The 26,867-nt window shown below is 40.3% G+C and overlaps 2 protein-coding genes across 3 annotated transcripts in view; both read left to right on the top strand.

The window, feature by feature from the left end:
- LOC115399569 (protein kinase C epsilon type-like) overlaps positions 1-22,127 on the top strand; it is a 55,425-nt gene extending 33,298 nt beyond the window's left edge. Inside the window, exons 11-15 of the mRNA XM_030107008.1 lie at positions 5,417-5,571; positions 13,601-13,739; positions 14,035-14,223; positions 17,918-18,064; positions 18,798-22,127. Coding sequence (XP_029962868.1) covers positions 5,417-5,571; positions 13,601-13,739; positions 14,035-14,223; positions 17,918-18,064; positions 18,798-18,944 — 777 coding nt within the window. The 3' untranslated portion in view covers positions 18,945-22,127. The remainder of the gene's footprint in view (positions 1-5,416; positions 5,572-13,600; positions 13,740-14,034; positions 14,224-17,917; positions 18,065-18,797) is intronic.
- A 3,476-nt stretch (positions 22,128-25,603) lies between these two features.
- The window catches only part of LOC115399568 (endothelial PAS domain-containing protein 1-like), a 47,384-nt gene continuing 46,120 nt past the window's right edge, over positions 25,604-26,867 (top strand). The window contains exons 1-2 of one of the 2 annotated variants that reach the window (XM_030107007.1): positions 25,604-25,763; positions 25,858-25,932. In XM_030107007.1, the coding sequence (XP_029962867.1) occupies positions 25,907-25,932 (26 nt within the window). In that variant the 5' untranslated portion in view covers positions 25,604-25,763; positions 25,858-25,906. Of the gene's footprint in view, positions 25,933-26,867 lie in introns of both variants that reach the window. The other variant, XM_030107006.1, reaches the window with a different exon arrangement.

Below are 26,867 nucleotides of genomic sequence, written 5' to 3' on the forward strand. Positions count from 1 at the left end.
CATGACTCAGCGTTTCCACAAAGACGAGCTGAATGAAATCAGCGAGCGCATCGCTGCCAGCCGTCTCTGTGTGGTAATGACTCGCAGCCAAATGGTAATGGTTCGTAATGTTCCGAGGAAAATAGGCCAGCAATTCACTTCTCTTTCTGGACACAAAGCAAAGTTCAAAACACTGCCGTGTTTTGTTTTCATTCGTAGGTCTCTGAGGTTCTCGGTGCTTCACAAACAGAAAATGAGACCAATTAAAATCAGTGCAAGAACGGTTACAAACTTTATGCCATGAAACTATAAATCATAGATAAAAATCACAAATAATAAAGAGCATTAATGCTGTTTACATAACTTTGGACATGGAAAAAAAAAAGTACAAATGTGTTTAGCTTAAAATTATCAGAGTTGAATGATAAAATTGTGTTTATATAACTTCATTTGAACACAACTCAAACAAAATACACAGAATGACCCTTATTGACTTCATATAATAAAAAAAGTGCTAAATATAGGGAAATAAATCAAAACTTTTGCTACATTTTGCTCAGAAATTCACATTTTTTTGCAGTTTTCTCTGTTCTCTGTTTGCCTTTCATCAATAATTTACCTTAATTCGTCCTTTCTTTCATTCTTTGTTCACACAGCAGCCTGAAAACGGAGAATTTTCGTCACACTTTGGTTTCGATTTACATGACAATGGCGCTCGGAGCCACTGAAAATATAACTTTTTGAAAATGTTGGTGTTGTGCATGTTGTGCGCACCTCGGCCGTAGTCAATCGTTCTTCTGTTGACAGTCGCCTGTAAAAGCAATGCAGCCTGGTCGTCTGTCCGCACGGATGTCAGTTTTGCTGGCCATTGTTCATGTTTGTAGCTATAGTTCTCTGTGCGCTTGTGTGTTTGGTGTCGTGTCAAAAACAAACAGCACCCGCTAGTGGCCTGGCATGCTAACTACACCGTCGTCAGCATTTCTGCCAATTACGAGTAAATCACTTTGAAAACAATTCCATTGAAACCATTCTGATACGTGAACACTTGAAATGTTGTCGATAGTCTTGCCTTTTCATCTTCTGTTTGCTGGTTTTTCTCTTTGATACCCTCAATTTTTTCGTCTTTTCTGACTGTTGCTTTCTTATGTATCAGTTTGACTTTCAATTTTCTTGTATGTCATCATGATTTCCTGCATTTTTTTTCCTCTTTTCACACATTTATCTAGAATTTTCAAAGCTAACCTAACCTAAAACTAAAACTAACCGAACCTTAAACCTCAAAAATGACAGAATAAGCTGAATTTAACACCCCTGAACCTCTCGGTGCCGTTTTAGACACAGCTGACCACGTTGAGGAGAATCCGTTGAGACTTCGGAGTCTGATTCAGATTGTCATTAAAAACATCATGCTAGCTGATGAATATGCAGCTGAATCAACAGAAATCATCTTTTGGGAGTTCCTCAGGGCTTTGTGCTCGGTGCTCATCTTTTCAGCCTCTACATGCTCTCCTCATTTTATTTAGCAGATTTTAGTAGCCTTTTGAATCCACTTGGAATGTCTGCTCCCGCTGCACCTGTGAAGAAAGGACATTGAGCCACATTTTCCCATTTAAATGCTCCATAAATACACTTGCCCGGCCTCTAAATAACTATTTAACGACAATGGGCGTCATTGAACAGCGGAGAGTGAGAACAGTAAGAACAGCTGGGACTTTTGTCATCGTGGTTTCAAAAATAAATAGAATAACTTCTCAAATAGAAGCAGGTATTGAATATAATGTGGATGGAGAGATTTGACAAAAGGTCGTGGCTTAGAACAAAAAATGACGACATTTATGGGATTTTCTTACTTGAAAGTATAATTGAGAGTATATTTTTGATTTCTTTGCTACCAGCTGACATGCTGCGTTACGTTTGCAGAGTCGATACTAAAAGCTGCATCATCTCACACACACACGGATTGAACTATTCTCACTTCAGATTGTTCCGCCGGTCAAATCTTGGTGGGTTAATTGCATAATCAGAGGATGGAGCAAAAATGTGACTGCGGATTATTTTTACTCTGTGAGATAGTTTGAGCTTATGTAAGATGCAAGTCGAGACGTGATCCACATACGTTGGAGCAGCGGGGCACGGGGAGGGCAAATAGTTAGCATGCACACACACAGAGGCATCGCACACACGAACACACACACTCAGATAAGCATCAAGACATTGTCTGTGAATCATCTGACTGCCTATAGCAGCGTGTGTGTGTGTGTGTGTGTGCGCGCGCACGCGCGCGCGTGTGTGTGTGTGGTGTGTACAGCGGGAAGCATGTATCTGTACATTTGTAATTACACTCAGGAAATGTTTATTCATGTTTGATTGGGTGGGACCAGCCGGGACTCTGGGTACATTTAAACAAACTATTTCGACATCCTGTTTAAAGTCTCTTTCAGAAGGGAGGGGGGGGGGGATTAAAAAAATGTTGGGGAAAAAAAAAGAAAAGAAGAAAGAAGAAGAAACAAAACGCCATCTGAGGTGGCCTGTCGGCTACTTATGTAAGACGAACACGCCCCCCCCCCCCCCCACCCCACCCACACCACCCCACCACCCCCACCCTCAAAGTGATCCCACAGTCTCAGTTCTGATTCATCCACTGTGCATAACAGTCTTAGTCTTCAGATTGAACACGAAGTAGGTCAGAAAACAAAGAAATTAAGTGAAATGCATCATTTCTTTCAAACTAACGCCACAAGACCAGAAGCTCCAAGTGTCTTCTTTTATTCTTTAATCAAACTACACTTTAAATGTTCGACTCATTATAAAATTAAGTGCCTTTTATCCACAGTAGTATTTTTTCATAAAGGTATAAAGTTGACCACATCTCATATGTAGCTTATAAATGCGTCTAAATTCAAAAAATGTTCTGTGCAAGGTTATAAACGCTTATGTGTAAGATCTTCACTTTTTTTCAACTTGTCGAATAACATTTTTTTCATGATCACCATCAACTCTTTACAGTTAGTTTGGAAGAAACTGGAGAAGAAATGAATAAAAATGGTCACTTACAAGGTTTCATCTGTTTCACAGGTGGTTTAGTGTGTGATTTCTCTTCATAGTTTTTTTTTTTTTATTAAAAGTGTAATTTTTTTAAAGGCTTTCATGAACTTTTGTCCTCTTGTTTTGAGCCACAGGAGAGGATTACTTTCCACCTTTTAAGTAGTAAAAATTAATCTTTGTGTAGTTTCGTAACTTTTCTTTGGACTCCAAGCAGGAACAAGGTGCTTTTTTATGTTTGTGTGTTAATAACTTAATCACAGCGAGACTACAGTGGACTGACCTTTTTCCTGGTAGATAATCAATCAAGTATGAGAAAAAAAGTAAAAAACCTGAACTGTGGAATCAATAAATGGTTCTTAAAAAAGGATTAATTAAATTCGACAGACTTCATGATCTTTTTCAGATGGTGACAGAAAGTCTTCAGAAAGTTGGATAACAGCAGAATCATGTGTAATGTTTTATTGGAGACATTTTTTGCTGTTTGAAGGGAATCTTTGGTTATTTTTTGGTTTTGGTGCTGTTTTATAGAGTAATTGTTTAGTTTTGTGAAAATACCGGGATTTTCATCATGCATCACAGAACCACAGCAAAAAAAATACTCTCAAGATTATAATGTTACTATTTTACGGGTCCAGCCAAACTGGCCTGCATGTGGCCCCAGAACTAAAATGTGTATTGACAGGCCTGCTCCAACAACATCCTAACAAATCCCCAGTGAAACCGTGAATAACTTTAATTCAAATAATTGGAAATTGATACACTTGGATTTTGAAACATATCTCATGTTTTTTTTTGTTTTTCTTTCCAGTCAGTTATAACAGTAGGTCTAAATAATAACACATTTCCAGATAAATCCATATAAAGGTCTTTCGAGCTTTTTACTGGAATTGCGCGACTATTGCAGGCACATCCTAAAATGGGACATTTGGCTGATCCTGGACTATCTCATCCATCACTAATTCATTAATCAATGAAGAGAAGGAGTGAGTTCTCAAGTTTTCACATCCTTTGTTGCAGCTGTGAGGATAAAGAGTGACACAATATATTGATCAATCTCCCTGGACGACGTTCATAATGTGACCAAATCAGGAAAAAATTCCTTTTTTTGCCAGTTTCTTTGTGAAAAACAAATTGATTCATGGATTGTTCAGCACATTCCTGACTTTGTGAGTGTGCGAGGGTGTGTGTGTTTGTGTGTGTACATGACATAACACACACACACTTCTGTTCGGTTGTGTCGTGAGTCACTTTTTTCTCTCCATCTCACCGCTGAACTCTGAAGATGTAAAAGCTTCTTCTCAGGCTCAGGCCTGAGCGAAGCGTTTACAAACCAAACACGGGCGCCTCGTGTTGTGGCCTAAACACACACCGAGGACCACATTTGTACACAAATACACACGTGTGTGTGTGTGTGTGTGTGTGTGTGTGTGTGTGTGTTTCACCTGCTGCTAACAGTGCTAACGCTAACAGCTCGCTCATGAGTGACTGTGTAGGATGGAGTCCTTTCTTATATACAGTGCTGTTTATATCACAAGACACACACACACACACACACACACACACACACACACACAGAGTCCTGCACTGTATACCGCGCCCTCCGGGCTCTATTCTCCTGGTACTGAAAATGGCCTCCGGGGGGAAACTGCCCCCTTCCTGAATTCCTGCTCGCTTTCTTCATATAGGAAGTGTGTGTGTGTGTGTGTGTGTGTGTGTGTGTGTGTGTGTGTGTGTGTGTGTGTGTGTGTGTGTGTGTGTGTGTGTGTGTGTGTGTGTGTGTGTGTGTGTGTGTGTGTGTGTGTGTGTGTGTGTGTGTGTGTGTGTGTGTGTGTGTGTGTGTCCTATGGAAGTGGATACAATCTGTGTTTTTCACATTGCATTCAGATGTGTGTTTTACACCAGGGAAAAGAAAACAACAAACTATCAAAATATCTTCATTACAGTGATTTACTCTCCATGTGCATGTGTGTGTATAAATACATATGTATGAATATATAAACATGTTAAAGTTCAGAAACACTCATGCAAACATAAAAAAAAGCACATTGAAGCTTGAACATTGAAGTAAACTGCAGTAGTGATTATAGTGAAATCATTTATTTAAAGTTTAAAAAGGTTCCACTATTGATGAAGCATTCGCTGTATTTTAAGATAAGCGTCTGATAACACTAAATAATCTGAAACATTAGTTTTTTTCCTCTTGATTATATAAATATTTGAAACATAACATGAAGTAGTACCAGCCAGTTTAACCTTGTAATACCAGTTTGCACCACAAGGTGGTGTTTTGTGTCACTTAAAGAAGCTACAGTAGATGTTTCATGGTGTTTAACGTCCTAACATGATAAATAATGCGCACTTTAACGATGTGGCTTTGTTTGCTCGTTCTCAGGACCGCCTGTTCTTCGTGATGGAGTACGTTAACGGAGGAGACCTGATGTTTCAGATTCAGCGATCGAGGAAGTTCGACGAGGCGCGGTCTCGTTTCTATGCTGCCGAGGTCACATCTGCCCTGATGTTCTTGCACCGGCACGGCGTCATATACAGGTAAGGGCGCCTTTGGAAGCCTGATCCAAGCTGGGAGTTTACCAATCTATCATTGAATGAAAGACTTGAATCAAACACACATAACAAATTCAAAATCACCATTTACCCAAACAAGCATGTTTTTAGAATGACGGGCAAATTCTGTCTGGCACAACCGTGACATCGGTTACCTTGACTGTTGTTGGTTCGATGCTCCTCGTTGGACGCTACAGTCAAAAAAGTGCACAATAAAGCAGTTTATGGAGCTGAGATGATTCAAACCAGCGTTTGAAGGCTCCTGTTTTTGTCGAGGTGAGAAACCAGATCAGGGGTCAGCAGACTGTCTCAGGTGGGGTCGAGGGGGGCTCCAGGAGAAAAACCTTGGTCACCGCTGGTCTAAACCGTGAACTGCTTATTTGAGTTAGCGCTCCCAGCTGAGAGGAAGACTTCTCTGTTACAGCAGAACTCCTGGAAGATGAAAATAAACTTCATGGAGAAAAGTACTGCGAACCTAAAGACACTTAGATAAGAAGAGTGTGTTCAGGGTTAACAATATGTAACACATATGTGCAGGTATACCTAACATGAGTCTTAAATAGTTAGTTTTACATGTTTATTATCTTACGTCAATCACAGATTAAAAAGTTTAATGTGGCTTAATATATTAGCATGATCATATGTAATAGCGTAAGATTATTCAACTATTTTACTTTCATGCTTTTTCATTTTAAGTTATACGAAATGTTAAGATTAGTCTGCATCCACAATAGCGGCTAATGGGCTAACCGTTAGCTTCTCTTTGAAACGCTGCCTAATGGTGGTCTGTAGCTGTTTTGTTGTGACTTTTTCTAATTCACACAAATCCATTTCTTTCAAGAAGTGCCGTTCATAGAGCATCTTCCTACAGCGACAGTTCAGCTGGATTTAAAGAGGGAGTCGTGCGCACGTTGCTAACGGCTCAGCTAATGTGTCCTGGCAGCGCCGCAGTGATCTGTAACCATCAATCTGTCAAGATTTGCTTCTCGTCAACAGAGCAGATGAGGAGGAAACGTCCTGTTAAACGGAACGTTTCGCAGCTGCTGTTTCAAAATCCTGGCGTTTGTGTTCCTGGTCACAATGAGAAGCATTTCTTCCAGATTAAATATTATCTTTGGTGAACGCGGTCGAGCCGGCCGACCCTGGGCAGCAGGTTCAGATCACCTCACCGTGCGTCTGCCTCAGGTACAGTCCGTCCGCACGGACCTCCCTTCAGTCATAATATCATTGTGGACCAATAGCAAACACACAGCTGGTCCCACAAAGGCACCGCGCCGCTCCAATCATAACACCATTGTGATGGATGGAGGTTCAAGCTGTCACATCCAAAAATAACCACAGCGGAAGAAAAGTGTGCTCTTCTTTTCCCTCTGCTCAAACACCACTTCTCCTGAACATGTGGAGGAGTTTCGGACCAGCTCTGTCCGTCGCGGTCCGTTTGTCCTGGTGGTTTCCAAAGTTGTGGTCCTGGACGGAGAACACAACAGACTATAGAGTCCTTCAGCAACTCAGAACATTTCTGGGTTTTTTGACTTTTATAGTGATGATTAACTTCTATTGTTGTTATTATTGTATTTTCATTGAATAAATGGGTCCTAAAAGGGTTAAATCCACTTCGTCAGAAAGCTGCTGTGTTGCCACAGCAACATAATCTCCCCAGAGGGTTTAATAAAGCCTCATTTATCTGCTCACAATGATGTTAGGTATGTTTTCTTATTCTTCAGGCAGTATGAAATCTAACCAACATCAGCTACTGTAGCCAAAGCTCATTAATGACTGTCGAGGTGAAAGATGCATCCTCAGAAATGCTGTTTGGCTTCAGTGAAAGAAAAGGACCAAACTGAGGAGTGTCCCTCGGCCCATCCTGGACAAACGGTAACCTGTGGGGAATTGAGACCCCGTCTTCATGACAATGCCTCTTTTTTGCGTTTTTGTTTTTCTAAAAGTTTCACGTTGACACGGCAGAAACACTGACACTGATGCAGCTTTCACGTTAGTCTGATTATTTTCAACTTAGTTTGGCAAATCTAAACTTAACAGCAGTTTATGTGGAATATGTAATCGAAAGCACAGAGAAAATGTGCCACATGTTATTTTTAGACGCTGAAAACGATTCAGATCTTTCATATCGTAAATTAAGGAAATGGGCAAATACATACAATGAGACCTGTAAATGGAAATATTATTTAAATGTATAAAATACCCCAAAAATATTGTGAAAAATGTGAAACAAAACCAAACTTTTGCATAGAATTGATGCAGGTTTAAAAAGAATCGAAACTTACATAACTCATGTTCCTAGATCACAAACACAGGATGTCAAACACAAGTCAGCACTTTTCCTTTTTTTTTTTTTTTTTTTTTTTTTTATGTAATTGTGTCTTTTAATGTTTGGAATACGTGATCCCGGTCAAACAGTTGTCCCGTCCTGCTGGTGCCTCATTGTTTCGCACAGTTTGCGCGACAATGCCTTTATTAATGAAGGAGGCGGGTACCACCATACAGCTCGAACCCCGCCGGTTTGCATCCGCGGGTCTCTTTTAGCGGGCACAATCACACCAAAGTGGGCCATCAAGATTAAAACCAGAAGAGGGGTCTCGGCGTTATTGTTTGTTCTCTGGTCTCACGATAATGTTGGAGAGATAAACTCCACCCAAAAGCTGTCTGAGGATGGAGGAGTCTGTGAAAGGGCCCTGAGAGAAACTTGATTTCTAAAACGAAGATCAGATCAGTTTCAGTCAGTTTTAAGTTAACCCAAAAAGAGTTTTCTTTTTTGGATTTTTTTTTTAGGTAATTTATGAAAATGTGTACCACTAATTTTAGATAAAAGCACATTTTAAACAAAAATAAAGTTTTTTTTGGAGTGCCTTGCTTGTTCAGAAATGAGTGTTTTCAGCAGACTGCTGCTCACCTGCGACCTGTATTTGCCTCCAGCGGGAGGCTTTTGAAACAGACTGATCTCTGTTTGGTGTGAAGAAACATGGAGATTAATGGTTCACTTTCCCTGTCATCCTGTCATGAAGGTCAATATTAATGTCTGCGGTCTGGCAGCAGCAACACGCTCACCTTGTGTTATTGCATGTTTTCATTCATGACAGCTACCTGATCCCCCCTCTCTCTCACTCTCTCACTCTCTCTCTGTCTCTGTCTCTCTCACGCTCACTCTCTCTCTCACTCTGTCTCTCTCTCACTCTGTCTCTCTCTGTCTCTATGGCCCACTTCATTCCACTTTATTGACCAGAGGAAGATGATCAACAAGTGTTTCGGGAACATTTTGTCCTGCCCTCCGTCTCCTCCTCCTCCTCCTCCTCCTCCTCCTCCTCTTTTTTTCCCCATCAGCCCCGATCCTCTCATCACCAGCTCTCTCCCCTCTGAAACGATCAAAAACACCGTTTCTTAAGCCGTGCAATGAAATGGACTGGATGTTTTGCCGCGGTAATGAGGTCAGGGCAGGTCGGGAACAGTCTCAGATCAGGCGTACAGTCGGTTTGTCGGTATAAACACAGAAAACACTTAATTTGACGCTGTGTGATGATAAAGCCGCTGAATGGCCCCTTTGTTTGAGGTTCAAGTTGTTCTTAAGCGTGACGCACGTGATGTGGTGGATTCCTTCAATGATTGGCACTATGTATTCTCAAGTAGCATATTTTTGTTAAGGTTATTTTCAAGGTGCAGTGGTAGAGTTGTGCAGTGCTGGTAAAAAAAACATATTTTTCAATAATATTAAAATTTTTCTACATTGCCCTTCATAAAATACTGTGTATTGTTGTTTCTCACTATATTTTCGTAACCATAAAATTGGTCATTTTAATTTAAAACTAATGATATTTTCTGGATTTGTAATAAAAGGAAAAAGAAGAAATAAAAAATTTGTGGTTTTCTTTATATGATTTAAGTTCAGAAATTTTAGAATCTCATATATTTGGGCTTTGAGAATTCAATAAATGTTTGTTGTAAATAAAGCAAGGATTATTAGTAGTCAAATGAATTTCCTCCCATGGTTTATTGATTCTGTGGAGCTCCCAGCCTGATCGGCCGATCACGCCGCCACGGATAAATATACCAGTTTGTGTGTATATTCAGGCAGATGTTGGTCTGGAACAAACAGTCACACAGAGGAGGGGACGGAGGGATGAGAGCCGGGAGACGAGCGCCGGGGTTTCTGCTCGGGACGTAATGGAAAAATCACTCAAGATCGCCATGAAACACAGGAAATGCTCTCAATTGAGCTTGATTGCCGCGCGCATGTGAGCGTGCATGTGTGTGAACTCTGACCCAGTGCAGAGCAGCTCCTATAACAGTCTTTTCCATATTCTCTCCATCCATCCCTCCATCCTGTGCTAGTCAGTGGTTGGACTAGTTAGCATTTTCTTGCACTGTTTGAGTTAAATTGGACTGAAAACTCTTTTCATTCAAAGACATGAACATCATCTGCATACATGTTTTTATTTATTGTTAATCCTATTATCATGAAACTCAACATTATCCGATTTTTACATATATTACGCAGCCACTTGCTAACTTTTTTTTTTTAACTTATTTTACTCTACTTACTCTGTTTCTCTCGTTATTTATTTTTATTTCACATATCGGTTTTTATTTATATTTATCCATCCAACCAAACACTTCTTCTTTATTAACATGCTTGTTGCCTCTTTAAAAGATTTACTTATTTCAAAATATACGATTTTCACTAATTGTTTCATATCATGTGGAATGTTTAAAAAAACTATTTGAAGCTCTAGAATAATGGATGAACCTGAAACTGTTTTTTGGCAGTATTCCCATTCTGCTATTTCTGAAATGCTACTTTTTAATCAACAGTGTTGCTCAATGTTAAATTAGGTATTTTTATCAGAAAACATACAAATCGATGTGGCCAAATTTGGACCTTTCTCTTCAGTCCGTGAGTAGTTTTCATTCTCTATTTAAGTGACAGAAAAATGTGAGCGTGTTGAATTTTCTGCCCTGAAGGCATCGCGTGCTGCATGTTTAACATCAGGTCAGTCTTCAGGGGTCAGCTCAGTTTTTAACAGGCCCGACTGCATTTTCTCGTTCGTTTGTTGTGGCTTTTGCACCAGCACACCTCGGGGAGGGTCAAAGGTCAACAACTCATCTTTGATCTGTATCGACTTCAAGTATTTAACCTCAGAAAATAATACTTAAAAGAACTGTGCATTTTTTCCTTTTTTTTTTTCCTTCTCCAGAACAAAAACAAACTAAACAGTGTTGTCGAGTGGAGTTGCTCCTTTTAGATAACAGTGCTCTTTCTCTTTATGGGGTCACTTTTAACTGCACTACAACTTTTGGCTTGTGGCCTTTGGTTTGATGAAATATAGAAATAGAGACATGAATGTGCAGTGGAAGCATATACATACATATACTCATTAAAAGAGAAACAATCCTGACCTTCAACCTAACGAACATCATGAAGACCATCTTGTTTTATTTACTCCAATTGACATCCACTTCCTGTCCTGTGAAGGGTTTTCACATAAATATCATTCCATTAGTGCAGTCGAACACCTGCAGCCTCCCAGTATTGAATTTTTTTCCCAGCAGTGAGGCAATGAGCTGCACCAAGATTTAAATCCAATCACAGATGTATTAAATTCAGCCGCCTGCTGCCCCGTCGCAGCAGTTCAGGCTGAATGTGCCGGGACGCGCCTGCAGGTGAGATATGCGAACAGGCAGCCGGGGGTGGGGGGGAGCTGGGAGCTGATATCCACCGTGTCCATGTTTCCTTCAGCAAGGCACAGAACGGCAAAGTTCAGCTAAACCAGAAGCCCACTGAGGCTTTAATAACTGATCCCGGTATCCTTTCATTTGTGACAGTAATCTGCCATCTAATCAATCCTGCATGCCATGAAAGCTGTTGTGTCTGCAGGACATAACGAAGAGGTCACGTTCCACCTGTTCCAGGCCAATTACCAGGCTAAAGGTTTTTAATTTTTTGACTGCAACTTTTCGTCCAAAACATACGGTACATTTGCATGTAATGCTGTTAAAATACTGTATTTTCTGGACTAGAATTTCCAGACTAATCATTTTTTTAGGCATATGGCAAGTAATGCAGCTCACAATAAAATAGATATTGTAAAATATGTAACAATTAAATTCTTTTGTTTGATTTCTCTTCAGAATGTAACGTTTTCATTACAAAAAGAACTATGACAGAAACTCAAGTGCACAGCACTTACTGATGTCTTGAAATTCATTATGCAACTGTCCAGAAAATTCACAATACAGTTGAACATTGAATACCAGAAGAATTCCCCAAACTTCTGTTTGTATTCTAGACAAATCATGCTGAAAAATTTAGCAATGCTTCTTGGTAATAAATCATATGATATTCATATCCACACTTATTTACATATTTTGTATTTTTTGTGTTTCTAAGTTCTTGTTTTTTTCACCATGCAATTTGGTATATTTTGGTATAATGACTGTTACCATTTTTATTGGCTCTTTTGATGTGTTGAGTAGAAAGCTGTTGTGAGTCGTAAACCTAAATACAATTTAGTTTATTTGCTACCGTTTGTTTTATCAGTGTGTGAATGAAGTGAACTGTTAAGATTTTAGTTGCATGTGGGACTGCATCACTGTCACCAGATATTGCATTAAAAACATCTCATTTTATTATATTTCTTCTGCACTGTTTAGATGAACATATTTCATTTAAACTACAGCTTTTTTGAGATCGCCTATATTTTAAGCCGTTAAGCTTGTATGCACCAATCAGTGGTAGCCGTCGCACAGAAATCACGTTGGGTTGTGCAGACAGCTCTAAAAACCGGTTCATAAGATCTCCTGTTGTTGACGATCTGCACTCCACCTCGGGAACTTGTGTTATTAGGCAGGAACTTGGTTCAGAGCCAGCAGTCAGGCTCCGAAGCACCTCGCATGTCACGTTAGCTTTCCTTGAGACACGGTAACATGCCGTCCATGGCCTCTCTTCACACGAGATGCAGATGCCTGCCATAGCTGCTGTCAGGCTGCTGGACTTCATTCAGACGTCAAACGTGAGGGTGAGCGAGATGGGAGGGTTATGAAAGTGTGTCATCAATATGCAGAGAGTGGTGGTAGTAGTTTCCAGTGCAGCCGTAACTAAACATGACCAAGAAAACCACCAGGAAAAAACTTCAAGATGCTTCAAAACAAAGTGATGAGTCCATTTCTGGGCCTTTACTTTCTGAAGTATCTGAACTTGAGCGGACGACTTTTTCCACTTCTGGAAAAATGCAGCAATAAAAGAGGAGGTTATCTTCATCATCGGTAATAATCGGCATGCTCTGCACCTTTTCTCAACAATACAGTTAGTGAGCTTGTCGCAAAGCATGATGGGACAGAAAAGCCCGGCAGCCAATCAGAGCAGCTCTCAGATGGGATTGTGAAACAGCCTCTTTCTTTCATTCTTTTTTTTTTTTTTTTTGTATTTGTAGTCCTCACAAAAACAGAACACTTGCATAAGCTCTTGATCTGAGCGGCACGCACACTCAGTCTCCTCTCCGGCTTGTTGGGGCGGCTGTATTTTCGAAAACACCCCAGGCTGAATGGCTGCGCGACGGAGATGTTGACATTTTTGTAGCGATCAACCATCAAGCGCTGAGCGGCTGCATTCATGAGGCGAGCCTGTCATGTGTCAGCGCCGTCGCCCTTATCTCCCAGACTCCGCTCCCGTCTCTCCCCTCTCAGACCCCCAAACTTTCTCTCTTTTCCAGCTTCCTCCTGTGAATTTCTCGGTTCCCAGGGACTCGACACTAATCAGGCCGACATCAAGACAATTGTTTCAAAATCCAAACAGTCTCATCCATCAAACAAGAGACAGCTACTGTTATAGTTTTTCACTATTTACACTAGAGCTGTGCGATAAAATGATAGTGATAGCTATCGCGATATTACTTTTCCTCAATAAAATATGAAACATGATGTTTGGTTGGCTGCTTTTTTTTTTTTTTTTTTTCTTGGTTGATCTAATTAAAATCTTTTGGTTTTTTTTGTTGTCTCCCTGCAGAGACTTGAAGCTGGACAACATCCTCCTGGATGCTGAAGGTCACTGTAAGCTGGCAGACTTTGGCATGTGTAAGGAGGGAATCCTGAACGGAGTCACCACCACCACTTTCTGTGGGACGCCAGACTACATTGCACCCGAGGTAAACCAACCCCCCCCCCCCATCTTCCCCAACAACTCAATAACCTCCACTGATTCACCCACAAGCAGACAAGATGGCCTCTCACAAGGATTATTTGATGTTTGAGCTATTTATTACTAATCTGTTGTTCACTTTCTGACACCAAACTGACATTTCCCTCAAGTTCAACCATATTATATCTGAAAGTGCTTAATGTTGTGCAGGGCAAGTCAAAAAGACAAGAGAACAAAAGCCCATCATTGTTACGTATCCAATACCTGTATGTGTGTGTGTGTGTGTGTGTGTGTGTGTGTAGATCCTTCAGGAGCTGGATTACGGCCCGTCGGTGGACTGGTGGGCTTTGGGGGTGCTGATGTACGAGATGATGGCGGGGCAGCCTCCGTTCGAGGCCGACAACGAGGACGACCTGTTTGAGTCCATCCTCCATGACGACGTCCTCTATCCAGTGTGGCTCAGCAAGGAGGCCGTGTCCATCCTGAGAGCGGTCAGTCCGTCTGTCCGGGTCACTCTTCTGATACGACTCTCTCTCCTGATAATAATACTACTGAACATGACCACTGCCATTACCACTCACTGCTACTAGTACTACAATTAACTATTACTACTGAAAACAATAATATTAACTAGGGATGTGCGATACCACTTTTTTTCAGACCGATACCAAGTACGAGTACTTCATCTTCAGTACTCACCGATACCGATACTTGCATACCGATACTTTATATACATAAAATGTAAAATAATGCAATGAGATTATTTTTGAAAATGAATTTTATTTCCAATAAAAGGCAGCCCAGCCACTACGTTTAAGTCCAAAATAATAGTCTGAAAAATAAAACAAGCAACTCTGAGTTTGCACTTATTTAAATGAAATTAAGTGCAAGATAAAACAATTTCTCTGAGTTTTACACTTTACATAAACTAAGGTTTTTAAATGTACTAATTTTAATGATTTTTTTATGAACTAAAGTCAAAGATAGAAAAACCCCTGAGTTTAAAGAGTTGCTCGTGTTATTTGTGCTGCTCTCGGATCTCTGCTCTTCCGTTTCTCGGTCTTCTGCAGAGTTTGCCGTCGAGTTGCTGCCGGAGTTTTCTTTTTTCCAGCACAACAGCGTCAGACTCTCGTCCACAAGCTTCGCCCTGAGGTGTTTAAACAAATTACTAGTGGTAAATGAACAACATCGCGCACCTCCTTTAGCAATTTTAGCATTGCAGAGTTAGCATTCTGCAAAGCTCGGCTCGTTTTCACTTATATAAAAGAATTTCCACACCGGCGGAGTTTTGGTGAGACGAGCAGCCGTTCTGGATTCATCCTGTCGTCTCTGCTCTGGATGAGACTCATGGAGAAGTCAGCCAGCTGCAGTGTAGCCCTGCGCCTGTCAGCGCTCCAGAGAGGAGCTTCTTCCTCTTTCATGTTTGTCGGCAGCTTGCATCCCATCTGGTTGCACTACCGCCAACTGCTGGTGAGGAGGGCTTACTACGCGTGGGGTTTTCTTGCCGTGAGTATCGGCGGCTGGCATCGGTAGCCTTCACGAGTACCCGATACCTTGAAATAAGGCCAGTATCGGCCCGATACCGATACCTGGTATCGGTACTCGCACATCCCTAATATTAACTATGGTTTGTTAGTTGGCTTGGTAGTGGTTAGTTTGTGAGTGGGTGATTGGGTTGGTTGGTTTGTTGGTTGGTTGGTGGGTGGGTGGGTCAGGCTGGTTGGTTTGTTTGTTTGTTTTGATAACTATTGTTGGATGAGTTGGTTTGTTATTGGTTGGTTGGTTGGTTGGGTTGATTGGTTTGTTTTGGTTAAGGTTGGTGGGCTGGATGGTGATTGGTTGGTTGGATAGGTGGTTGGTTGGTCACTTTAATACCACCATTAATTGTTATTTCTAATTTAATCAGTAAGTTGGAGATCTCTTAAAGTTTATGCTCCTTCAGATGGGTTTTTTTTCCCCTTGTCGGTCTGCTTCCGGTCCGTCCTCTCCTAGAACATTGAATAATTTCCCCTCTGTTACTTTTGCCCCCTGTGTGTGTCACTGTGTGTGTCACTGTGTGTGCGTAATGCCACTGGGTCACTGTGTGTATTTGTCCGAAGACTTTTTCCATCACAGGCCTCGGAGTTTACCTTGGCCCTCAGTGTGGTTGGACTGCAAAGCCTTGTGGGAAAGTGCAGTGTGTTTATGTTGGACCTGGTCTTGGACTCTGACCAGTCGCTCGGGCTCGGCTCTGGGGTCTGATTGGACGGGTCGTCCATCCAGCTGAACGGGTTCAGGTCTCATGATGGAGCTTCTCGGCTCGGTGTGATGAGTGAGAGAGCAGCTCGTTCACAGCTGCATCCAAAACGACACAGTCCGGGAAAATAACCAGTGAGTCACAAGTAAAGCCCGAGAAGGAAAACTATTGTCTCATGTTAGAATAATCTAAATAGAATTGTATTAATATTTATATTTCTGTATGCATTTGTTTTACATGTTATTCAACTTTTATGAACAATTTAAGTTTCTGTTATGAAGGAAGTAACTTTATGAAGTGCTCATAATTCTCCACCAAGGACACTGTAGTAATAAAAACTGAAAGAAATGTTTTCTCGTCTTGACTTCATATATGTTGTTCCAGTGCACCGGCATTATTTTCAGGCATTGCAGAATTAATAACCTCAGATCAGTGTTAAATGAGAGGAAGCTGGAAAAGTGGACTAAAACAAACATAAAAAAGAAGAAAATGTTAAGGAAAGAAATCACAGTCAAAAAGCACATCTTAAAATATATTTCACTATAAATAAAAGCAAATCAATCACAAATAACAGCAGCGGAAACATAGTTGGCTGTTTCCTAATCTTCCTTCAGGTTCTCCTCATTTGAGCTATTTTTATTCTTTTTGTGATTACGTGAAAAGCCTCATCTCCTCGACAGATATTAAACATCTGAGATACTAATCAGGAAACTGAACAGCCCTTGTTAACTGCTCCATGCTGGGGGAAACGCTGCAAATTGCACCAAATTGATATTTTCGGCTTTATTTCCTCATGCATACACTGCTGATTTTATCCCTCAGTGAACATCTGACGGGGTCTGAGACACGTCTTTTAAAAAATAGGAGTTCACACACTGCAGAAAATGTGATTTTTCCCAGAGTTTTATTTCTTTTTCTGCTCTTTATCTGTTCCATAGAGCGGTAAAACGAGGGTCAAGAGTTGAACCCCATCGCCTAAAGAAACACTGTAGCGACTCTTTCAGCACCCAAGGAAGTTTTATTACCTCAGAAAATCTGAAATGATATAAAGATTCACATACAGAAAAATACCAAGACCTAGCTGTTTTTCCTCACATCTTGTTCAGTTGCAAAAGTATTTCATAATATGTCAATTAAAAATGGACAACAGGCCGATGATGAACCTCTGCAATGCTTTTTATTTACTGTACTTTCCAGATATAAGTCTGACTTTTGTTAATTTGTTGTAATTTTGAAAAAGCGACTTACACATTGAGGCAACAAACATCCCTGTTTTTGAGTGAATCCACCTCAGGAGCCTTCCAGACCTAGTGGGAGTCGATAGAAGTTGACAGTAATTTTCATTAACCTGACGGCAGGATCAAAAAAGCTTTGTGGTGTTTATGAAACGTTCATACGTAACGTAATGATTTCAACCCGGTGGCCAGTATTACTGATTTGTGAAAACACATCACGACGTTATTCACAGTCGTGAAGCGACAGCGTTTTACTCATGTTTCGTTAAACTCTCCTGTAATTGACATAGTCCGTCAGAAAATATTGTCTCCCAGAAACAAGGACTGATCTTCCGCCCACTTCCGTTGTGGCTTTTTCTTCTGTGTTGATCTTTCTGGGCCACCGTAGATCTGAGATCTGAGTCTTCGTGTTTGTGTAGAAACCGCAGAGGTGGACTTTGAGCGACATTCTTGAAATTTACTGTCAAAGCTTTAGTGTGGAGCTTGTGTTTCCTCCCTGGTACTTTCTAATGACTTTACACCGAGTACGATCTCCAGAACCATCATCTGTCCTCGCAAAGTCCACAGCACCTCGTGCTGAATGTCCTGCAAAGCTGGAATAAGCTTGGACTGAGAAGAATCTCTGGAGCAGAGGTTTAAGGGAAGTGGTTCTGAATCAGAACCCATGCCTCCATGCTATATTTGTGAGTGTTTCTCATCTTTCTTGGTCTCCAGTTCATGACGAAGAGTCCGAACAAGCGCCTGGGCTGCGTTGTGGCTCAGGGTCTGGAGGAGGCCATCAAGCTGCACCCGTTCTTCAGAGAGATCGACTGGACGCTGCTGGAGCAGAGGAAGATCCGGCCTCCGTTCAAACCTCGCATCGTGAGTCCTTCTTCCTTCTGTTTCCACAACCGAGACGAGTACGGTCTGAAGGCGGAAGGCAAACTAAAAAATAGGGAAGAGAAAAAGGAAAATAGTGGAAAAAATAAAACAGAAAAGGAAAAAAATGAGAATACAAAAAAGGGTGAACAGGTAAAGAAGTCACAAGAGAAGGAAAATAAAGAAAAAAAGAAGACAACAAGTTTTTTTTTTCTTTTCAATGTTTTTTCTATATTTCAGATAACTAACAGGTTTTGCTGCTCCAGACAAATTGTACTTGGTGGAAAGCGGTGAAAACAGCTCTTTTGGTCATAAAGATTGCGCCCCTGTTATGGACACACACCACTGAGCTGCACGTTTGTGTTACATTATTGGGGGCGGAGCTTAGAAACATAACCAACAGTTCCTATTGGACACTGATTGAAAGAGGAGTCATTAGTCAAGTGACAGTGTTTCACAGGGAGAGGAAAAAACAGACAATATGATGTGGAAAAAAATGAATATTCGTATTGTTGATGCGTTTTTAGCACGGATCAGTGGATGGATGAAGAAAGAGAATAAATAGTTTTCAGTCCAAGCAGTCTTTAAAAATGATTGCTTCTTCTAAACAGACGTCCCGACATTGATCTGAGTTAAAGCCTGCTGATGCTGTCAGCACAGGTCCAAAGGTTCAAATCCTGAGACATCATCTCAACGCTCATCTTTTTTCTTTTTCCCTTTTTCTGATTCCTCCCAGAAAACCAAAAGGGACGTCAATAACTTTGACCAGGACTTCACCCGAGAGGAGCCCGTCCTGACGCCCGTGGAGGACAGCATCATCAAGCAGATCAACCAGGACGAGTTCAAAGGATTCTCCTACTTCGGGGACGAGACCGCCGCCTAGCACTTCCACACACAGCACGAGTACACAAATCAACACACACAGTATTTAACAAGCTCCTGAACTCCTCCCAGCGCTCCAGGAATTATACCCCACCATTCGTGTTTCTCGTGTTTCTGTGCTGTTGTTCGTTCGATCGTGCGCACCTCCATCGGATCGCGAGGAACGACCCCGGCGGTCCCGAAGAGGAACGCACACACACACACTCTCACACGGGCCGAAGTGGATGGAGTGTGTGTGAGGAAAGAGAAAAGCTGATGTGTGCATGCATGTGTCGTTTCTCTCCACGAAGTGCTGTATCTCGTGTCCGTCTGTGTATCTTCTTCCCTGACTGTGTATGTGAACGGAAAAAAACCCAAAACGAAACAAAAAAAGCGGGAATCATTGAACCAATGACTGTATTTAAAGATCAAACGGTTTTCATTCAAGACTTTTCCGATGAAATTATGACGACGTGAAGATTTTAGTCTGAATTTCTGCCAGTGTTTTGAATCTGCGTTCACACCTGACGACTGCGTAGGAGTTCAACCTTCGGTCTGTGATGCACTCAGTGTGAACACATGCTAGATTTCAGACTGGCAAAATAAACGTTAGCTTCCGAAAAAGGCACCACTTTGGCATTTTTGAGTTTGACGTCAGCTTTATCTTAGCACTGTGACACCATCCGCCTGTTCAACTTGTTAGAAGTTCTCCACAGAAAGCGAAATGGTACGGTTAGCCTCCCGCTAACAGACCGGCCAGATATCATCAAAGTTATTAATCCAGCCCTTTAACAAAAGAAAAAAAAAACTTAAAAATGCAATTTAAGTGTGTGTTATTGCCACTTTTGTTTCACGGATTCTCTTTAATTTGCACCCTGGTCTTTCTCATGTGGCTCCATGCAGTCGGTGACTGCCGGGGAGTCTGGCTGGAGGTAAATCGATGTGGGTGACCTGTAAGATCGCTAAAGCTAACTCCACCGGTGATATTCGTTGAAAATACCAAATAATCCAGCTGAAGCATTGACCTAACTTAAGATAATCTGCACCTCGGGCCCGTTTTTGAGCCTCACAGATTGTAGCTACCTGCAGCGGCGCTAATGCTAACTGCAAGTCGCCTGGATCCTGTTTTAGACTCTTGAGATGCTAAAGTTAGCCCAGTGTGCTAACGTTTGAGGAAATTAGCAAGATGAGACCAACCACAATCGTTCTCCAAAGACCTTTACGACTGCATTATCCTTGAAGTGTGTGTGTGTGTACGTGTGTGCGCGCTGTAGCATACCAAACCTACTGTCTGGACCACTACAAACCAAAATCACTGCGAAGCAAAGATCGTTTGTCAGCTAGCTCACCAGACCGAATGTGTTCAAAAGAATGTATCAGCTCCGCAGTGTGTGTGTGTGTGTGTGTGTGTGTGTGTGTGTGTGTGTGTGTGTGCGCATACATACGCAAAGAGCTCTCATGTCATCATGTTGTTCTGTGTGTGTGTATTTTTTTCCCCCTCTATTTAAAACACCTTTGTTTTTCAGTTGTGGGTGACTTGTTTTACTGGATCGTCTTGTGCTTGCTGATGTTTTGGGAAAACACTCTCGCAGTCATAAAAGCGAACCTTCATTTCAGCTGTTTCTCCTCCTCGTCTGTGCAGCCTGAACACGGACTTGATATAGGTTTAAAAAAGACAAACTTCTCATATGTCAATCTTATAGTGCAGTGAAAAGATTCCTAACGTCTTCAGAGAAACACTCCACATTTAATATACATCAGATCTTTTTTTTTTCTTGAGATATTTATTTTTTATGTTTTAATCTTTTTTTTTTCCTCTGATCTGTGAAGAATACTTAAAATGACCTTCAGATAGATTCAGTATTCTTGATATTGACCTCATGAGACCTGAAAGGAGCTCAAATTTGACCAATTTGGGTTTGAAATATGTACTATTTTCTTTTTGATTTCTGAAATCCTGAAACATTTCAAACATTCTTTAAAAGAATAGTTTTTAGGTGTTTGAGTCTGTCGCAATCAGCCTGTAATATATTTATATGCATGAGTGAAGAATCTGTAGGAAGTACTGATTTATGCAGCGAGTATTCGAAGATTCATGGCGAGGCCACCTTAATGTTTCTGCAGAATTGGACAAAATTTCTGATTTCAAGAAGCTAGATTGAAACATTTCCTCTAAACCCAACAACATATATTTGAAGAACACACGCTGAAGCTTCATAGACCAGCTGAACCCCGCAGGAGAGTTACTTCCTCATTACTCTGAAACCTAATTAATGTGGTGCTAATTGTCAGTAGCATTCAGCTAATGTCAGCAGATTAGCTCAAGTTAAAGGAATTTCTACATCAGGGTTTGAATAAAGAAGTGCAGTTTCAAACGCTGATCAATAAATCTGCAAAAATACTGCCGCAAAATGGTGGCTGATCGGTGGTTCGATCATATTGTTTCCACAAGTTTCACCTTTAATTTTCATTCATTCACCAACTTCGGCGAACACTGATTCTCACGTTGCTTACGATCTGTGTGAAAAGCATGTGAGAATCAGCTCACCGTTCTTTTGCTTTTATTTCCTATCATGAGCAGCGTTCTGTTGAATTCCTGTCTTGGTTCGTCCTGAATCTCATCTTGTTTTTAGCCAGAATATTGGTTTCATTTGACTTGAATTTTACCACTTTTTTAAATTTTGTTTTCTCACATTTCAGCAAATTGGATTTGAAAAAGAACCCTTAAAGAAACACAGATTATTTACAGATAACTTTTCTAATATAACTCGGATTCAAATACTTTTTTGTTAAGTTGCACTGCTTAATGAATGCTCACCGATGCTTCACCAACTCCCCCTTGAATGACCATTTTCTTCATGCTGTTTCTGTTTAAAGGTGAAAAATATTTGCTCGTTACACGAGTGTAGACACACTAAAGAAAAAAAAAAAGAAGAAGCCAGAATCAGTAGTAATTTCTGTGATTTCTCATTCAAGTAGCAGGAAAAAAAAATGTAGCAGCAGAACGTGTGTTCATTATTCTCACGGAAACGGATTGCAGTGTAGATTTAGTGATTGCGAGTGTCATTTCAAAAGAAACGTGGACCATAAAAGTCCCGTTAATCCTCCGAGCTCATGATACGGTAAAAAAAAAAAAAAAGGCAGCAGCAACAAAATACCTGAAACAGCAGCTAAAGTTGGCTAAAAAAGAGAGACGAGAGTGAACTGCTTAAACTGCTACAAACACTAAAGCCCTGTTTACACGACAATGTTTCAAGCGACGGAGTCAGAGTGTTTTCTTAAAGTTCCACCCTCAGTGACTCCAAGCACCGCTGTCGTGTAAATGAACCCAAGAAACACTGAACGTTTAGTTTAAATCATTGCAGAGGAAACGGACCCTAAGAAAGGTATAAAGGAATCAAAAACACTAAAATAGTATCAAAAAATGCGAAGACACTTCAGATAAATAGTAAAGAAAAGGTTGAGAAAACCTTGCGGAAATTGTTAAAAACAGCTATTAGAAATAGTTTCCATCACCAGAAAAGGTCAAATAAACAAGACAAATTATGACAAATAATTTTTTTAACAAATTGAAAAAAAAAAGACTGAGGCGAGAAAGAAAAGGAAATAAAAGCTGAAACGGGTTAAAACAGCAAATTGAAAAGCTGAAATCATAAAAACACAATTTAATAAAATAATGTAATAATTTTATTACATGTAGCAAAATAATGCAAGTTTAAAAGCCGAGTCCTTCGATGTTTTGCGGCTTCATACTGATATTTGTTGCAACGTGAGGGGATTCTTGCGTTTTTGTGATGAGAGTGGAGATCACAGCAGGACGGAGGAGCAGATAATCCAAGTAAACAGTGTTACCGTGCTAATCCTCTGTATCTGTGAAGCTTCGTCTGGACATTTCATGTTTTTATGTGTTTTCGTTGACATTTTTCTTTCTTTTGCGCTAACGTGCCAAACGTACTGTATTTCAAAAGGATGTGAAGGTGTATTTTATTTTTTTGAAATGAATTAAATATCATGTGAAAAAGGAGCCTATTCTTAACTCTCTTTGTTTCAACATTTCTTCCCCAAAGTTACAGAAAATGTCAGAAAGTAATTGTAGTTCTTTTAAACGGAGGTGTTTTGTGTGCAGCCTGGGTCACTGCTGAATCTTCTCCATCTGAGATATTGGAGACTGTGACGGAGGAAGAAGTCGTTATCTGTCTCCGAGCTTCGGAAAAATGCAGCAAGACCTGCTCTTGAAACGATGATTGATGACAAGCCTTTAGGCCTGGACAGAGGTAGTTAGACAAAAGAGCCGTGACACAGGCTGATTCACTCTTTCTTACCGTTCACTCCATCATATAATAAGACGCTAACAGGCTGCAAATGCGCCGCAGCTACTCTCATGCTAACGCTGCTTAGCGTCAAATTTTTTTCGCACTTCTATCAAGAATACTTGGTGACTTTAGAAAGTTTAGCAAAGTTTCAACCATTCAGATCAATGTTTTTACGAATACTAAAGCTAACTCATAACGTGACCAGAACACTGAGAGCCGCTCCAGTAGCATCAAAGTACCTCCGCTGGGTGCTTATTCCAAGCTAACAGCGCAGCAAGCAGGACAGAGACAGCAGCTCAGCAACTCCTTTCAATTATGATAAAAGTAACAATCCCATTGATATCTTGGGAATTTTAATATTTTATCAATCTAGACATGTTTAACTGTTTTGGTAGAAATCCATGCTTCATTAAAATAATGCTAACATTGGGATCAGCTTGTAAAACATAACATTTTTGTAAAAGTTTTTAACAAAAGTAAAAAAAAAAATCTACTTGAAAATCAAAAATTTTAATTGTGCTATTTTGGCATTACCAAAGCATTTAGTTATTGAAAACGAGCTAAAGTTTAAGAGGTTTCTCCTCCAGTCTACAGGGGTTTGGCAAAATACTAACAGAGCTGCTAGTAGCTGGAGACATCTTAACTTGATGCTAATTCTTAGCTAACAGTTACACTAAAAGCAACAAATCCCTGCAAATGCACCTAATTGTAACAGTGTCAGTACTTTTGTGAAAGTCATCTGTCTCTATCAAATGTAGTTTTTCCCTCAACACTTGATCAATATGTGTAGAAGTTCTTTACTGTTTGGGTAGAAATCTATGCTAGTTGAACTAATGCCAATCGAGGGATAACCAAAATGTTGCAAATGTTTTCATCATTGATAAAGAGTGAAAATCCCACTGAAACCTTAAGTTGCAATATTACAGGTCATTTTTCCACAACGTTCCATCTATTTTTTTTTAATAAAAGAAGCTCTGTTTAGTTTCCGTCTTAGAAAAAAAAGCAATGCCAGTTTCACGTAATGCTAATGCTAAGTCATCTTGACAGAGAGACAGCAGCTGTGTAACATTTTTGCTGTTTTTACATTACGTTTATCCACAGAACTGTGCATATTTATCAAAAGAGTTTTACTGCTTTAGACTAGTCAAATGATGATGTTAATAACGCCTAATAGTAACGAGTTCATATCTATGAAAAAATTGACATTACTGTAAAAGACTGTTTATTATCACATGGGAAGGTGCTGACTAAATGATGATAAGTGTGCATGCCAGACTTGCACTGACCTGAAAATAATGGAAGCGTTATTGGGGAAAGTCCGTATCGTTACGAGCTGCTGGTGTTTGTCTTTCATGTTGCAGATGTGGAAAAAACGAACCAACTGACGGGTGTTTTCATTATTTCATTAAAGTGTCAAGAAATGAAAAGACTTTTTGAAAACACTTGCGTGACAAGACGTGAGAACATAAAGTAACACAGGGGATTTCACTGCAATGCAAATATCCACACTGCATTCACTCAACGTTGTGAAAGTGAAGATTTTAGTCTCACTGACCTTGTTTGTTTTTGCCTTCAAAAGCTTTAAATAATGAGATATAGGCAGTTTTACATGTTTACCCACAGATTTTACTGGCACTTAATGTAATTTGTTTTAAATCTTTGCGATTTATAAAGTATTTTTTTTGTGAACTTTTCCTATTATTCCCTATTAATCCTCAACACTCATTACAATTCAAACAGTCTTTTTCTTTTTTTCATTAAGGGATAAATAAACTATCCCATCTCATTTCATTTTAACCACACAGGGGTGCCAAAAATGAGGTCCGTGTGTTTGGACCTGTGTTACAGCATGCATCCTCATATTTTATTCTACCAGAAAAAGGTGTCAAAAAGCATTTCTTATTGACTGTAATGTAAAGTGGCTTTAAACATCTACTCCTGTTTCTTTTTTAACATAAAAACAATTATGTATCTATATTAATGTGGTGCATTTATGTTTTATATTTTATTGATTTTTTGTTTTGTTTTGTTTTGTTTTAGGGTATTCATATTTGTTTTTAGTTTTTCTTGCCCATGTTCAGCACTTTGTTGCCATAGTGTTTGTTCTAAAGTGCTTTATAAATAAAGTTGAGTTTAGTTGAGATATTTATTTTAACAATTTAATTTCAATCACTCATGAGTACAAAACAAAAAAATTCTGTAATAAAATATAGATTTTAAAAAGCGCTATTATTTTTGTTTGTTTGGACTGGCGGGAAAAGACCCCCTTCACCTGTATCAGGTGGGCGTGGTGTGTGGGGGCGTGGCTTGAATATGGGCGGTCGCTCAGCCAATCAGCTGTGTGGACGGCTCGGAGCTCCAGGACCGAGTCGGAGCCGCCTCAGGAGTTTTTTCCCCGCAACCAGCCAGCACGAGTCCGGAGCTCCTGTCAGCGACCACCCAGCGGCCCCCAGCTCAGCCCGCAGCCGGCCTGGAGAGCGCTCTGTGCGGGGGAGAGGCTGTGCAATCCTCGGCAGTGTTCTGAGACTGTACGGTCACCTCCTCCGATCTCCTCCTCGGCTCTCACGGACTAACCGCGCAGGTTTATTCTAACAGGCAGTCTTCCACTTTTTCTCTCTGAAGTTGGACTTAATTCAGCCTGTCGAGGGATTACAACAGAGCAGAAGGAAACATGACGGCGGATAAGGAGAAGAAGAGGTAAGATGTTCTTTCGTTTTCTTCTTTTCTTTTTTTCATGTGATAGATTCTTTATTTGAGGGGTTTTTTAATGAGACCTGTTGCTGCAGAGCTGCATGTGACTTGATCTGTTTTCTGAGAGGCTGATAAAACTCTCACAACCTGCAGATTCACAGCGTTGATGTGTTTCTTTTTATAAAGCCTCTCAGGTAAGTGGGTGTTGAGTTTCGAGGAGGTTGTTTCTGTTTTGTTTTAGCAAAACCTGCTGAAAACAACATCAAGACACTTTTTCTCTTTTAAAAGCTGCTTCAACTTTTACAGATTGTATCAAAATTACAGCACATGCGTCGCATAAAAAAATATCGATCAGAATAACTGTTATGCAAGTATATATTTTTTTTGACCAGATCAACAATAATTGAAAATATTTTCACATTTACCAGAAAATACATTGTGATGCGTCTTCTTTATTATAGAAATGGTGGTGCCTCTTTAGATGTACAGATTTCTCTTTGAATGTGCAGACAGGATGTAGCTCAGACAGTCCCAAACGCACAAATGAGCAGCTTTGCAACATGTAGACTGTAAAAATTGAAAAATAAACCTGTTTCAACGAGTATATGCACCAGGCTTTGAGAGAAGAAACATGGTAAATCTTATTTTTAAACTTTATGATCGCTGTTCTGATTAGATATTTAAAATATGGCTGCAATTCTGCCTCCGATTTGTTTGGTTGATCTTATTGTACTTCAGTTTTTTTTACACTGTGTTCGGCCAGTTGTGTGGGGGAAAAAAAAAAAGGAGGTTGTCAAAATGATTTTTTTTTTTTTTTTTTTTAAGGTCAGAATCTAAATCTCTGACCCTCAACCTTTGGGCTTCTCTGTGAGACAATCATCCATCAGTTAGAAGAGATATCTGCTGCCTGGGGAGGTTTCCAGGAGTGCAGGTATATCTGT

This window comes from Salarias fasciatus, chromosome 13 (genome assembly GCF_902148845.1).
Source record: "Salarias fasciatus chromosome 13, fSalaFa1.1, whole genome shotgun sequence".
NCBI classification, from domain to species: domain Eukaryota; kingdom Metazoa; phylum Chordata; class Actinopteri; order Blenniiformes; family Blenniidae; genus Salarias; species Salarias fasciatus.